Raw genomic sequence first — 17,303 nt, forward strand, 5'->3', positions numbered from 1 at the left:
ATGTAAATCTTGTAGCATTGATTTTAGTTCATGGATATCTGTGCTTATTAGTACTATGTTGTCTGCGAAACGCAAACGGTTAAGATACACTCCATCTATTTTTAATCCCTTTTCGACCAAATTTAGTTTTTTGAAGACATTTTCTAATGCCAAAGTAAATAACTTGGGTGATATGGTGTCGCCTTGTCTCACATCTTTGCCAAGGTCTATTTTCATAGTTTCCAGATCATCGTCTATTTCTACGTCAACAGTAGTATCATCGTATATATTCTTAAGGAGGCCAGCATATCTTGAATCTACTCTGGCGTCATCCAATGCTGTTAAGAAAGCCCATTTCTCGATACTGTCGAATGCTTTGTGATAATCGACAAACGCCAGATGTAGTGGTATGTTGTACTCTATTATTTTTTTAATAACTGTCCTGATTGTTTGTAAGTGATCGATACTGCTAAAACCCTTACAAAAGCCTGCTTGCTCCACTGGTTGGTATGCATGTAGCTTAGCTGTCAATCTATTTGTTATTATTCGGGTTAGTAGTTTGTAAAGGTGTGACAATAAGCTTATTGATCGGTAGTTTTCTATATTTGCGGCGTCACCTTTTTTATGGAGTACAATGACTTCCGCATTTTTCCATGCTTTTGGTATTTGTCCTTCCAATAGGCATTTATTCAATAATGCTCTCATTGCCTCTTCTAATGCATTGCCTCCCATTTTTAGCATCTCTAAAGTAATTTTATCTTTTTCTGGTGTTTTCCCATTTTTCATGTTTTAGGGCGGCTCTAATTTCTGATGTTATTATTTCAGGGATCCTTTGAGCCCACATTTAAGATATGTTTTGTTGGTATACCGGGGTTCGGAATAATAGAAGTATACAGCTTCTAATAAAATTTTCGGATTTCTCTAACGATTTTTTCCTTATGCGAGCACAATGTTTCACGGTCGTCTTTTATCTTTATGATTTTATTCCTACCAGTGAATTTACATTTACAGTACTTTCATGTTCTTATTGTTCTCTATGGTTTTAAGAATCTGGTTTGTTCTATAAGCTCTGAGGTCTTTTAGAATATTTTTCTTAACACTTCTGTTGAGCGCTTTATAGTCCGGGTTATCTCTGTTCGTTCTTTTTCTTTTCTCTATTTGTTCTAGAGTCTCAGGTTTTAGTTTAGCTTCTTTTTGTTTTCTTATTCTGCAACAAAGTTTCTTAGTGACTGTTTGTATGTCTTTAGTTATTTCCTCAGCTAGTTCATCTATATTCTTGTACTCAAAGGTATGTGCTTCTAGTTTCTGTGCTAATTCCTCTTGGTATCTCTCTTTATTACTGGCTAGGATGTCTGCCATCGGTAAAGGGTTTGTTGTTAATAGTTTTCGTCTTTCTCTCTTTACGTTAATACGCATATCCTGAAATCAAAACTCGCCAACCACGCTTGCCGAGCAGGTTGGCAAGTTTTGATTTCAGCCAGCCCTAACCTAGAGTCAGACGCTGTTTGTAACCGTCCATTCTGGATCAGACGCTGTTTGATTCTATACCAGCCTTAAAATCACGGGATTTTGCGTTGTGGTCTTTATCCGTAACCCTGGACATGGGACCCTAAACAGGTGCTAGTTTCCCGTGTCAGGAAATCCTTGGAATCTGCGGAGGACAGGGAACGATTAAATTTCCCTGATAGGACTGTCCGCCGCCGTTCCTAGCCGCTACCCGCTTACCCGAGTTTTTAATTATTAGATAATAATTATAGTCAGAACAAAATTATATCGGACCTTGTTTTTTATAACTTTTAACATACTAAATTTCACATCAAATAATTTTTATTGATTAAACAGATCCAGATCGATTTTATATCGTATCTTAGGCTATTATAAATGCTTTAATATACTTACAGTAATTATTTTAAAGTAGGGAAAACTTTTGTATTGCCTTTAAATAAATCAGTTCTTAAAAAAATGCTTTACACTAAAAACAGTGTGCGGTATTAGTGCGAGAAAGTCAATTACTCATTTACCGTAAGAGATATGAAAAAAAAAAGATATTTATGTAAAATTTAGAATACAGATAGGACCATTCTTTAAAATATTTTCAAATATACAGGGCCACCCATATTGACGAAGTGAAACAAACTTTTTTTTTTAATAGTATACTCTCTATTAACTTTTACATTTTTGGGTTTTTCTTGATGTTCTCATTTTTTAATATAAGGTTTGGAAGTGATAAACGAGGTAATTTAAAAGATAACTACGTTTTTTTTTAATAATTTCGTAGCAATATTAATTCCCTGTAGAATTGTAGACATTTAATATCAAAAACATATTTACCTTTAAAATATTTTTAGTATAGTCTATCATTGTCTGAAATTATTAACTTATTTTTACAGGCAGAATTTTATGTTTCTTATTCATCTTTTGCTGCTGCTTTAATATCTTCCTTTATTCTGGTTCAGTAGGAGTCTGTATTTGTCTGGCTTTCTTTATTTACATTTTAATTCCTTAGCCTTTGGTGATGTTTTCCGAGTATCGTTCTGGAATTGTTGCGTCTCTCAGATTTTGCACATTCAATTTCTTTCTATCTGCTGACGTTTGAAATTCTAGCTCTCAATGTGGAGATCACTAGACAATGATCAACTTCTGCAGTTTATTACGTCTGTTTCATGCCAAATTTAATCTTAGAGTGGCAAAAAACCTATAAAAACACATCCGTGTGACGCAGAAAATATCTAACACGGGGAACTAAAAAAATATCAAACACTTATTCATGAAACATACAAAGCGATAATTTTCAGTGGCATTAATAGTACCAGTGAGTGTAGTAATAAATCTGTAAAAAATAAAGCAATATGAGTTTGTTAATAAAATATAAATAAACAGGAACGAAAAATGGGTAAAATACGAAGTAAACTACCGATGAATTTTATGCTGTAAACAAAACCTATCTCCGAAGCCATCCTCATACACTCAGCATTATCGGTAAACTTTTTTGTCTTTCTTTAAAGTTACATTTTATCTATTAAGGAAGTTTTATTTTTAAATATTTGTATTGGACATTTACCAGTAAATGGTACAAAAACTACAGAAATTACTCTTAATCATTTTTTCATTTAAATAGACAGATTTAAACTTACCCGCAGCTATGATATGAAACACACAAGGAGATCTTTGTGCACCAATTCTGTTGGAGGCGTAGCATAGTAAAGTACCATAGTCAAGTTCAGTCATAGGAGTATACGAAACTACACTTGCAGTACCACTACGGGCGATGTAGGATTGACTCACATCAACCGAATCAGCAGAATTATTGAATGTCCATTTGAATTCAACATCAGGTGGGTTGGCATCTACATGGCAACTGATCTGAGCTCTTTCTTGTTTTGCTACACCGTAGATTCTAGTTTGATTTGGCTTACAACTAGGTGCATCTGTAAATATATATTAAATACAACGAATATAAAGACCATACTACAGAAAATTGAGTAAGTAAAATCTCCATAAAAATACTTTATAAAAAATAAAAAAGATATTGTATAATTTAGGCTATGGCTCCACGAGCGACAGATTGTCGCTAGCAGTAGCAGTAAAATGTAGCTTGATAAATGAAAACAACAGCAGTGATACTGAGTGGCTCCACGCGCTGTAGATTGTCGCTTCGTTTCGAGACCGAGACGCGTCGTCAAGGTCGTGTCGCGTTCGAATAGATCCGGACCTATTTTTTAGCAGTAATTTGCAGCGCGTTTGTGGCTCCACTAGCAGTAATTTGTCGCTTGAAGCGGTAATTGTCATTTAATCGGATATTTTTGTTCTTGTTTTTTTTTTATTTCCTTGTGTTTGTTAAGTTGTTTCTTTGTTTTTATAAATTACTTTACAGTTTTTTCATACAATTTTTTGTCTCAAATCATAACAAAAAATTATAAGTTCTAAGAAAGAAATAAATCCAATATTTTCTTTATCGGTTCTCTAGATAACAAAAATTAATGGATGTTTTTTTTTTAATCCCAATTAACCGTATCAAACTGTACTTTATAATAGATTATGCCATTATTAAATAAGAAAAAGTTGAATAGAGAGAATAAATAGTTTTTATTGATTTCCGGAAAATCTATTTTTTGGATTTCTTTCTTCGAACTGGTGATTAATTTCTATATAAGTGGTTGTCTAATCATATCAAAATTTTAATAATTATTGTTTATAGTAAAATTTTATTATTCTTTAGTACTAAAGTTTCGTTTTTGATAGCTTGGCGTGATTCATAATAATATAACGATAATTATTGTAACATAAAAAAGCAAGTTAGATATTGGAAAAGAAAGATTCATTACATCAACCCAATATGATAAATTAATATAATTGACATATGGGAGCCGTCGATCTACTTGATAATTCAGTAGCGAATTACAGATACGCAGAGGTAAGAAGTGGAGGCGGCCCCTTTTTATTCTAATGAAAGTTAAATAGTTAAATATTTTATTTTTTTTTATTTTAGGTAGATACATGTATAGGATTATAAAATATGTAATTTGAAATCTTACTTTAAGGTAATTGCTAATTTTTCTTCTGGGCTTAGGCTATCACGCATTGATGTATCCTGTTTTCGTATATCTTCTATTTCACATAATAAAAAATTAAAAGAAGACACTGACATCCTGTGATATTCAAAAAACTTGTCAGGATATTCTTTTAATTTTTTGTGTAAAAGAAAAAATTTTCCCCCTGTCTGTCTAGGCACTAGAACAGGGTGAATTCACCATTTCCTTTTTTTTTAACCCTACGTCGACGGCGCAATGCCAATATTAAAGCAACTTTTTGTTGAAATGATAGATTATCCATACTATTTTATTGAATTATCGGTCTGAATTTATTTTACATATTTATTTATTTATTTTATCTGCTATATACACGGACACTATATAAACGGACAAGATACCACTTATTGTAGCTGCGTCATATTAACGCTCATGGAGCCACTACAAGACCAAAACGCGGCGATATACCCACTGTAAACTGTCGCTCGTGGAGCCATAATTTTACTGCTACTGCTAGCGACAATCTGTCGCTCGTGGAGCCATAGCCTAAGAGGCAATCAGAAAGACAGTAATTACTAATTGCCCAAATAAAAACAGTCAAGTCTATTCGGTGAACTTACACTGATTTTGTATGAAGTAAATATGCAACGATTCAACTGACCAACAATATTACACTTGCTGCTTGCTTAGGGTGGGTAGCGGCAACTTTAAAATAATAGGAAATGGAAATACTTAAATTTCGTGACTACGAAATTGGTGACACTCAAAACGAAAAAATTATCGTGAAATTTATTAAAAAAAAAAACCAAAAGGTACAAAACTACTTCATCTTTAAGATGGCCCGAATCACATATGATTGTACAGGTATGGCAATAGAGAAGAATCGTTTAAATAATATACTCGTATAAAATCCGTTCGTGCTGTCTTACAGAAAATAGCCAAAACCCGTTTTAGATGTATGTACTAGTTTTTTGTAAGTACGTTCTAGCGGCAAAAAATAATGGAGGTCCTTTCAAATCGGTAACGTACGTACAATAACGCGGTTGTGATGGTTTAGGATTAGAAATTAAGATCTCCAATAATAGATAAGGCAATGAAGCAAGAAACCCACCAAATTGTTGCAGTAGGATGGATGTCAATGGAACTTTTTGCGTTCGATTCGTATGAGCATCAGGAAATTTTGTGAACAAAAATGATGATGTAAAAATAATTTTTTTTTGGTTTTTGGGATCACTGAATATAAATATCATAACGGCGATGATCTCCGAGACACGTGGTACACCTGGGCCTTGTCTCCTGCAGTTTTTTTGGAAAATCAATACAAAATCAGTGAAAATCATTACTTAGTGATTTTTGGGGTAGCTGAACATCTATATTATATCTGAGATATGGTGTGCGAGGCATCTGGTACCCAGGACGGACCCCGTCTCCTAGAGTTTTGTAAAAATTCTATACAAAATCAATGCAAACTCAATAATTTGTGGTTTTTGGGGTCGCTAAACATTAATATCATGTCAAAGATGATGTGCGAGCCACCTTATGCACATGTATTCTCAGCGTCTTGAGTTTAGTAAAAATTCGATACAAAATTAAAGGTCATTGCTTAGGGGTTATTGTGGTCGCTAAACACTAATATCATGCCGGCGATACTGTGCGAGGCTTCTGGTGGCCAGAATGGGCCTAAGCTCCTAGAGTTTTGTAAAAATTCGATACAAAATCAGTAAAAACTCGTTACTCGGTGGTTTTTGGGATCGCTAAACACTAGTATTATATCGCCGATAGTGTGCGAGGCATCTATGGCACAGGTCGGACTCATCTCCTGGAGTTTCATTAAGTGCTCTTTTTGTTAACCTATCCTCTCCCATTCTTATCACATATCCGGCCTATTGCAATTTTTGTATTCTAATGAAGTCTGACAGTTGTGCTTCCTCATAAAGTTGATATAGCTCGTTCTTGTATAGACTTCTGAAGATTCCGTTTTCCCTCACAGGTCCTAGTACTTTCCTTTCGAATGTGTCAAGTTTGCTTTTGGATGTGCCTTTCAGGACCCATGCTTCCCTGCTATAGCATGCTATTGGTCGAATTAAGATTTTATAGATTCTCATCTTTGTATTTCGATGGACATTTTTAGACCAAAAGATATGGGAGATGACAAAATAAGCTCTGTTTTCCTGCGTTATTCTTTTCCGTATTTCTCCACCTTCTGATCCATCGACATATATTTCTACTCCCAGGTATATAAACTTTCCAACCGTTTCAATGTCATCTTCATGTATAATGTTTTGTGGGGCTATATTTCTTCTCGTCTGTATAATTTTTATTTTTTTCTATGTTAATTTCCAGAAATAGCCTTTTGTCTGCGTTTTTAACTCTGTTTATGTTTTTTGTGCTCCTGTTTATGTTCTACTCATAATATTATTATCATCGTCATAAGCGGCCAGTTATACCGTTCAGTTGTCAGTAGCTTTTCTCGTACAGTTTGAATTTGCCTAACCGCATACTCCAGCGCCAGGTTCAACAAAGTTGGGGCCAGCCCATCTCCCTGCTTTAGTCCCTGCAAAATTTTGAAAAACTCTGTCCGGTGGTTTTGTATTCGTACACATGCCTGAGTTTCATCCATTGTGGCTTTAATGAGTCTACCTCATTTATGTAGTATTGCCAATTCAGCCAATATATTGTAGAGTTGGTTCCTTTTGACTGAGTCGTATGTCTGTTTGAAGTCTACAAATACGTTGTGAACATCAATGTCATGTTCCCATGATTTACTCAAGATCTGTTTGACTGTAAATATTTGATCCAGTGTCGATCTCCCCCATCTGATACTCTCTAATAATATTTTCTGCTAGTGGTTGGAGCAGCAGCTTATTATAGAAGGGAAAATAGAAGGCAGACGCGGCTCGGGTAGAAGACAAATGACCTGGCTGCGCAACATCAAAGATTGGACAGGATTAGACTTTCAAAGTTTAATAAGGAAAGCCCAAAATAAGGAAGACTTTGCAGAGGTCATCGCCAACCTTCGCTAAGAAGACGGCACCTAAAGAAGAAGAAGGTTGGAGCAGCTGGTTTATAATATACGTGAGACCTTTAAGATCATCGCCGTCATGAGATTCGTCATCAGTGACCCCAAAAACCCTGAGTAGTAATATTGAAGTCATTTCCGTTAATAAACCACTGAAAACTTTTGTTTTAAAACCTTCCAGAAAATTATTATCACTACAGCTGTTTCGACAGAGTGCCTTTCTCAAGTGATATGTATCATTTACGCGTTTACACTTTAAAGACTTTAACTAAATAAGTTGAAAAGGGGAGAACTGTTTGTTTCAAGTTAGTCATTTAGAATTATGTCTCAATTTTTAAATTTGTTTATTTCCATAGATTCTAAGAAAGACTTCTAATGCCTTTTTTTTGAATGGGAAGAATTTGAAATTCGCCATTAAAAGAATTATTTTGATCTAGACGGTGAAGTGCGTACGTTTTAGACCATAATCATTGTTTTATTGATGAATTTCAAATTCTTCACATTCAAAATAAAGGTCTTAAGCTATCTTTATTAGAATCTATAAAAATTAAACAAATTGGAAAATACAGACATAATTCTGAATGTTCAACTTGAGATAAACAGTTCTCTGCTCCTCAACTTATGGAGTTAAAGACTATAAAGTGTAAACGTAAAAGTAAAAATAGATCACTTGAGAAAGACTCTTTGCCGAAACAGCTGTAGTGATAATATTATATAATATATTTTGTGGAAGTGTTAAAAAAAAAAGGTTTTAGTGTTTTATTGTGTTAATTATTTCTGGATAATGAAATAACTTTTAAAGGCAATCACAACATTAAACAATGCTACAGCAACCGGAACATACCAAATAAACATAGAACTTAGACTTACGAACGAATCATCTAATCAATAAATTTTCAAGCAAGTTTCCAGCAAGTGCTCCACACGACTAAGGTCATCAAGCGGTCTTTCAAGAGTAACTTTCGAGACATTGCATGAAATAGATTGTGTTCATGACAACACCTGTATGGTGAATTTTATATGAAAGATACTCTGGCATATCAGGTCACCTAGGACTCGATAACACGTAAAGAATCCCCCTGTAGCTAAATCCTTTTGATAACGTAGTGAATGAATTTCTACCTTAAAGGGGATAAGACCCATATGGCATAAACCCGAATAATAATAACAGTTAGTCGATATTTGTATAAAAATCTTGTTGCTCTTTTACTTTATTAAGTAGCTGGAGATCAACAATTCGAAAATATACAAGGTGTCCCTTATCAATAGAGCTGATTTTACTCTCCGTACTATATTGCTGTGTCAGATGGAAATAGAGATAGTGTAAACACTCCTGACCATGAAGCTGCGCGAAGGCGGAGTCGAAATTAATGTAAAGGCAAAAAGGTTCTATTGTAAAACAAATTTCGTCTACTGCGCCGTGGTCAAAAGTATTCGCACTATCTCTAATATACTCTGATACATGTATAATAGACGACATCGCTTGCATGTTTCACGTTACACCACTACCTTTGATGTTTAGAATAACTAACGGCGGATAAGTTAACCCGCAACCGCGGTGTCAATATTATGGATGAGATTCTAGTCACATTTTATGTCGTGTACAAGATCGCTGCATGTTGCAATATATTTTTAAATCAAAAACAACTAAAGTTTGCACCTACACTTACTAAAATGCTAAAATACAAAACCGATTTTATTTTATTATACTCGTTAATCTTAATATATAATTAAATATTTTGGTCGTGACTGTATAAGCTATTTAATTAAGCAATACATACATAGGACGTTAAGGTAGAATGGATTACTTTCTCCGTCACCTTCGGTATTGTACCCCACACATGTATAGTTTCCGGCGGTGGATCTTGATACGCCCTGCAGAACGAGACTTTGATTGCTTATAATTATTCCCGCATTCACGTTTATATTCAGAATTTTTCCCTGTAATAAAAATAAATTATTATAAACAACAAAAAGAACAATGATTTTATTTTTATTAACATCTTGTATATGCTAAAAGGAATATTGTTATTCTTGCGAATATATTATTTATAAACTTAAAATTTACTCTCCGGCACAAAATTCCGCCACTAAAAATGTTTGATTAAGTTTGACAATTTGTAACTTTTTTATTTTTATTCCGATTTTTAAGATTCTACATCAATTTGTACGTGTATTGACATTTTTTGTTGTTATTCTAGTAATAAACCATTTTTGCTTATATGGCATTATTTAGGGGTGAATGGAAACGTTTTATTTTTGAAGTTATACTTCTATACGCACGGTCGGCGTTGGAAATTTGCATGAGAGTGAATCTGTGAAACCATTACATATGTAAGATAATGAGTAAGACAGAGAGAGAAAATATATCTTCTATATTTTCTCTCTCTTCCTCTCTCGAGAATAAAATGTTCCTTTTGTATATATATTTAATATTATATATATAATATTGTATATATATATTTATATATATATATATATATATATATATATATATATAATAATATATTATATATAATATAATATGTATTATTATTTATGTGATATGTTTTGTATTATTTAAAATTAAACGTTTGTAATTATTTTAGGCTTTTGTATTTCAAAATAATCACTGTTTTACCGAGAACTGTCAATTTTAAAATCCGTTAGTATCATGTCTAATTGGCAAATCCTTTAGGTGTTTGGTTCATACGCTGGTGGTTGTTAGTTCGAATCCCAATTATGAATTTCCTTTTTTATTTTTGAAATATTTAAAAACCTCACGTTAATCTTATTAAATATATGTAGTATACGCAAAAAACATAAATTTTAAAATAAAATGAAAATTTACAACATAATCCGAGTTGGTTTTTTTATTTTTATCTTCGTAAAGTAAGTTATGTATATTGGCAGTTTTAAATACTTATGAATATTACATTTTAATTTATATTGTATTATTATATTGAATTATGTTGCAGTCTATTTATTGTATTGTATTTTTTATATTAATAACAAAATAAACAACGAATTTTACTGCAGAGTATGTGTAAATTTTTTTTTGCATTCAACTCCTTTTATACATATATAAAAATAAAAATATATATTTTCATTAAAATATTGATACAATCCTTCATTTACTATACACCTATTACAGGTCAAATGTTTATATACAGCAAACGATGCACCATATACCTATATAACTAATTCTTTTTCTCTTTCTGCTCTCTCTTACCTATAGCATTACATATGTAATGATTGGGCAGATTGACTTCTATATAAATTTTTAACGGTGAACGCGTGTATAGAAGTATAACTTCTACCGGCAGTCCCACTGGACTACCACACCCGTTTTTTTTAAACTTTTGAAAAATATTCTGGAAAAATTGAAGAGCTGATATTGTTTTATAATTCTTTCGTATTATCTCGGAGACATCTTTAAGATTTTCTTCTTTTTCTACAATTTCTCTACAATTTTATGTAAACAAAACAATTATTGACTCATAAACATGAATATCTTGCCTGGCACGTCAATAAAAATTAAATGACAGTGACATTAATTTACATTTTCATTTATAAAAATAACAGTACCAGCAAGAAAATACATTGTTTCTCATCATGGTGTTAACAGTAGCAGACGTGGTTCGAATTGTTGCTTTAAGGTAGGATGGTCGTAACAAAAGTTAAAAGGCAGGAACTTTGGTGTATCTAAAGATTGGAAATTTCGCAAGACGTCAAGGCTCTGACAGAAGGAGATCAACTATTGCAGCCGATGGTTGCTTTGAAGTTGTTAGATCCTTGAGAAATAAAACGATACTGCTGTGTCTCTTAGAAATCAACTGCAACTTGTACGTCATGTAAATGTAAATAAAAGAACGATACGAAGAAGATTGGAAGTTGAGCTTCATTCACGAAGGCCGGCGACAGTACCACAACTACTCCTTCGGTATCGACAGCAGCCACTGGAGTTTGAAAGATATCCACTAAACTGTACAACAATGCGGTAACGTTTTATTCATTAACAAATCAAGGATTTGTTTGAGGTCACCCGATGGTCGGAAGCTAGTTTACAGATGTCAAACTCTACCATATCAGAGACAATATCTTATCATGGTGGTTTCGTTATGATTTGGGCAGGCATTTGTAGCCAAGCACGTACCGAATCTGTAATTGTTGAAAATGGAGCTATGACTGCTCGTCGGTACATTGAAGAAGTTCTCGAAGATGTAGTAGTGCCATTTGCATCTTTCATTGGAAACCAGTTTAACTTAATGCACAATACCGCTAGACCTAACGTAACTCATATTGTAAATTTTAATTATATAAACCTTCAGAGCAGTGTTTTTATTTACAGCTCTTACAAGAAAAGAGATATTCGAATGATTCAAAAAACAAAATCTTAGATTTACCTCCGAAATAATATGAAAAGACGATCAAACAAAATCAATCCTTTAATTTTTCCACAGAATTCTTTAAAGTTGGGAGAAAATAGAACGCTTTTATTCACCCGGGTACAATGCCATCTAAGCAAGTATTGTTTATTACTAGAATAATAAAAAACGATTTCATAATATGTACCTACAAACTTATGCAAGAGTCTTGAAAATCGGACTACAAATAAAAAAGTTATAAACTGTCAAATTTAATCAAAAATTTTTATTGGCCGAATTTTGTGCCGGGGAGTTTATATTGCACTGTTCCACCTATTGACAAAACTCTTTTATTTTAAATGTTTGTTTCTATTGAAGTTGGGTTTACTTTGTTTCTTTCCCTTAAAACTTTCACATCTACTGAACTAATTTATAAATAACTCTCTGTTTCTAGTTCCATCCCTCCTTACGGAGTATTGGGCACTTATGCGTTTCTTGGCCAAAAGTGTATGGTTGCTGACTGGACGGGTCAACGCATATTCTTTCTTATTTATTCCCTGGATAAACTGTGTACTAGTTCCCCATTTCTTGCTCCCCATCTTATTCCAATTTTTTCGTGTTCTCTCGTTTTAGTTCTTTTACAGCTGTTGACTGGCCTTCCTCTCTTCCTTTTCCACTCTGGGTGTATTCAAATGCTTGTCTGGTTATGTTGCTTTTATCTTTCCTTAAAGTACGGCCAATACATTTCCATTTTTTCCTTGAATGTAGTAGATATGTTGGTTTGCTTTGTTCTTTCACATAGTTTTGTATTAGTTATTCTATTGGACCGACCGAGTATAGGCGGTATAACTTTAATATGTCGCACGAAGGAAATGCCGTTGCCACCTCCAGGATCACTACCCCCTGAGGCTTGTCTGGAAGCTACAGTCGGCATCCCTGGCACTAGACTCTGATACGAAAGGCCAATAATCTACCCATCTTAAATTTCATTTCATTACTGAAACTTTGGTAGAAACAAACCAGACGGATCAATTGTTGACGACCTTGGCATCACCGAAAACACGGACATGATTTGGTTGCTGGAATGTTAAAACTCTGCATGAGATTTCTAAACTAGCTCAAGCAGTAAAATAATTAAATAGGTATAAATTAAGCTTTGTTGGTCTATCGGAAGTAAGATGGCGTCTACTCAAGCAAACAAGCCAAAAAAGCCTTATTTAATGGAAACCCATTAATGATAAAATTATTACTGCCAGATTTTACCAGACACCGCAAGATAAGAGTGATTTAGTGCTACGCTTCCATGAACACATCTTCCCCGAAGATAAAGACATTTTCTACGAACAACTAGAACAAACAACACAACAAGTAAACCAAGGCGATATACTAATAGTAATGGGCGATATGAACGCTAAAGTTGGAGAACACAATATTAACGTAGAAACCGTAATGGGCAAACATGCCTGGGAGTAATAAATGAAAACAAAGAGCGTTTTACAAATTGTTCCAATTTTATAGCTTAGTTGTTGGTGGAATTATCTTCCCACATTAAAATATCCACAAGGTTACTGGACTGCACCAGGTCATATAAAAGAAAATCAAATAGACTACATCGCCATATTAAAAAGATGGAGATCATCTCTTCTTAATGTACGTAATAAAAGAGGAGCAGACATCGCAAGTGACCACCATCTCGTAATCAGTACCATTAGAATCAAGATGGCAAAAGACAAAATCACGTGAGACCCCAACAGACCAACATACAATCTAGATAAACTAAAAACGGCTCCAGGACGACACATGTTTAGGGCGGGACTCAAAACAAGAGAACGTGAAGTAAATAGCTGGGAATATTTGGCAGATGTTTTGACAGAAATTGGAGAGACATAACCTTGCTTACGAATGAGGTGAATGAGGTGAAGGCCTTAGCGTAAAATAGAACCTGAGGGCGCGTTTTCACTGAAGCTCTATGCTCCACTTAGAAGTTCAATGACCTTATAAATATATATATATATATATATATATATATATATATATATATAATATATATATATATATATATATATATATATATATATATATATATATATATATATATATATATTTATATATATTCTGTTGGATCATTTGTTTACAAAAGTTTGTAGTCTTTAAGTTGTGGATTCGTCCTATTTCCATGTTTCTGCTCCGTAAATTAATTAACTTTTGATGCAACTATTAAATATTTTAATTTTTGTTGTTTCTGACACTTTGTTTGTTTGACAAATTTTATTTAAAGCGTTGATGCATGTTAATCCTTTATTATTTTTGATCTGGACAGATCACACAATAAATGTCGAAGTATTAAATCGAATGGGCAGAGAACGAGAATAGATTCAAGATTCATAGATTCAAGATTTATTTAACTACGTTTACAAATTTTACATTTGTTTGTAGCAAGTTAATTATGTGTATAAGTAAGAAAAATTGCTACCAATAATAAAAAGAAGAAACACTGCTTATCTGGGTCATATATTTCGAAATTACAAGTACCAGTTCTAAAAGCTTATTATGGAAGGAAAGATAGAAGGAAAACGGGGCATCGGAAGAAAGAAATACTCATGGCTTAAAAACATAAGGGATTGGACAAACCTCGATGCCGATGCACTCTTTAGAGCCCCACAAGACCGAGAGGAGTATGCCAGAATTCTCGCCAACATCCACTAATTGGATAGGGCACCATAAGAAGAAGATTTTTGTCTGTATATCCTTTTTATACACCCCGTTTCTTTCCATGACTGAATCCAAATATGTGAACTTGCTCTTCTACTTCCTTACTATTTATCATTCTTTTATTATTTGGAGAGTTTGGTTTTTTCCATGTTTATTTTAAGTCCAGTCGTGTCAGAGTGCTGTGAGAGCTTGCCAATTTTTTTTTGAACATTACTTCCGCATTCAGTTAATACGCTGATTTAATCTGTAAATTCGAGACCTTCTAACTGTTTAAATAGGTTCCATCTGAAGCCTATTCGATCGTCAGTTACTTTTTTTATTACCCATTCTATCATAATACGAAATAGGATATGGGATAGTACACAACCCTGTTCGACTCCACTTTCTATGTCTATTATTTCTGTTACTTTACCTATCTGTTTCAGTTTGGCTTTGTATTCTTCGTAGAAAGGTTTAATGAAGTTTATGATTTTGCGTGGTATCCCGTACAATCTTAGGTTTCCACATCTGTACTATATTTGAGGCACATAGGCAAGAGTGGCCTAACTTTTAAACACTTAGACTTTAAGAACGATTTAAGTTTTATTCAATTTGACTGCTCTCTATTTCTCTAAGAATTATTAACCTTAGTTTTCAATTTCTACACCTTAAATTAAGTTAGTAAATTTTATTTTACATTAATATCACAAAAAAGTGAAATTTTCAAAATATTTTTGGGAAAAAAAAATTGTAGGCCACTTTTGCACTAACATTATATAAATAAAAAAAATTTAATGCGTTTTTGCATAGAATATATTTTTACAATACTTATATACAAAAAATGAACAAAAGTCAAAATAATGCCCTTAACTAATTATTTTTATAAGCATTTATTCCATTATTTGTTCGAAATCTTCTATAGCGTAAAACACATCTTCTCCATCATCATTATTTTGTATACATTGATCTAAATTGTTATAAAAGTTATGTAAATAAGGTGGTACATACACTAACAAATCTTGTAAGTTGCTAAATTTAGCTGCTTCAATGTCTCTGCCTTTTGGGTATAAAAGTGGAAGTTTTCCAATAAACGTAGATGTATTGCGCTTTGTAATGTCTATATGTTTAAAAATAACCTCCAGATTGTAAGATTCTTTATAATAAAATTGTAGTGGCTCAGTTAAAGAGTCTTGCAACCATTGCATTTTTAACTAGTTGACCGATTCACCCTAGACAGTCTTTTTACGATTAGTAATGGTTTTCTCTAATGGAACACTATTCACGAAATCGTTACCGGTCATTTCCACTACTGTAAATGGTTTTTGTTTTTTGGCTGTAATAATCACTCTGGTCCAATCTCCGGGTACATAAATATCATTAAAAGTTTTCTTGTTCTTCTCTACGATTCCAAAGTTACGTTCACAGGCTAAATATTAATGCCCCGACACCAAAAATTCCTGCGGCTTTTCCCTTCAGAAAATTGCTTAGCAAGTATTCCTTCTCTCTTTGTATTATTCCTTACCCATTTCTTATTCTATTTCTTTGTTTATTCTTAACTTCTCGTAATTTATGTTTTTCCTGTTAGGTTTTGTAGATTGTATGTTGTGTTCGTAGGTCATTTCCTTATTTTGTTGTGCTGCCTTCTCTGATAAGTTTAATATCTTATTTATATAGTTTTTTTATCTTTTCTGGCTTGTTTTTTTACTTTTACGTTTTTTGCCTTATACTTCCTTTTAAGTGATCTCTCTTCTTCCGATTCTTTCTTTTTAGGATTTTCTGTTTAATTGTTTTCCTACCAGTTTTAGATTATCATTAGTTATCCGTTTTTATTTTCTCTTCTTCTCAATCCGATTGAGTTAAGTTAAGTTAATTTAATTGCCAGTTTCTCAGCGAATGTATTTGTTATACTTTATTTCTGTAGCCTGGTTTCAAAGATGGCCAACACAATTTTTTTGAATTTTCAGATATTGATGGATTATTGTGTAAAATAACATGAGGAATCCAAATCTAAATAGTTTTGGTGACAAAAATGGCCAGAACAATATTAAAACTGCATTCGAATAGTACTCTTGGTTACAAAATCGGCCAGCTTTCAAATATATTGGTAACAAAAACAGTCATCTCCACAAAGCCTCTGCCAAAGCTCCCAGATCAGAGTGTGTAGGTACTATTCAAGATAGTTATACTGCTATTATCTGACGATAGTTTCTGGATATTCTAATGAAACCGAAGCTTTACGCAAAGAAAATGTATCAATGTACTCTTGGGCCGAACACGAAATGAAAAAGTCTTAGAATGAAATAGCCTTTGCAGTATTTGAAGAACTTGAGGGCAGATCTAAATCTGATTACTTTGAAGGAAAAGACACTTTGAGGCTGGTAGCTGATGGGTGTCCAGGCCAAAACAAAATAGTATTGTATTATCGATATGCATTGCTTGGCTGCACAGGACTAAAACTTCAAATATAACAGTGGAGCTTGTGTTTCCTGTTACCGGTCACTCATATATGCCTAGTGATAGAATTTTTGGTGGCATAGAACGAAGTGTAAAGAAAAGAGATACAATTGTGCAGCTTGAAGAGTATCATTCAGAATTTAGTAAGCATGGGACAGTCAAACTTTTAGGAAAAGACTGGACCAACCAAGATTGGAAGTCAGAAGCTAAAAACTGTGTTAAAGACCTAACAAATCTTCATTTAAAAATTTCATAAGTCAAAAAGTTAATTCTGACCAAGAAACA

The 17,303-nt window shown here is 33.3% G+C and overlaps 1 protein-coding gene across 1 annotated transcript in view; it reads right to left on the minus strand.

Annotated features, from left to right (window-relative positions):
- Positions 1–17,303, minus strand: part of LOC140441706 (protein turtle-like) — a 518,457-nt gene that overhangs the window by 100,538 nt on the left and 400,616 nt on the right. The window contains exons 8-9 of the mRNA XM_072532588.1: positions 9,309–9,468; positions 3,114–3,407 (exon numbers count right to left, since the gene is read on the minus strand). Of these exons, the coding sequence (XP_072388689.1) occupies positions 3,114–3,407; positions 9,309–9,468 (454 nt within the window). The remainder of the gene's footprint in view (positions 1–3,113; positions 3,408–9,308; positions 9,469–17,303) is intronic.

The sequence above is a fragment of the Diabrotica undecimpunctata genome, chromosome 5 (genome assembly GCF_040954645.1).
Source record: "Diabrotica undecimpunctata isolate CICGRU chromosome 5, icDiaUnde3, whole genome shotgun sequence".
In the NCBI taxonomy this organism is placed as follows: domain Eukaryota; kingdom Metazoa; phylum Arthropoda; class Insecta; order Coleoptera; family Chrysomelidae; genus Diabrotica; species Diabrotica undecimpunctata.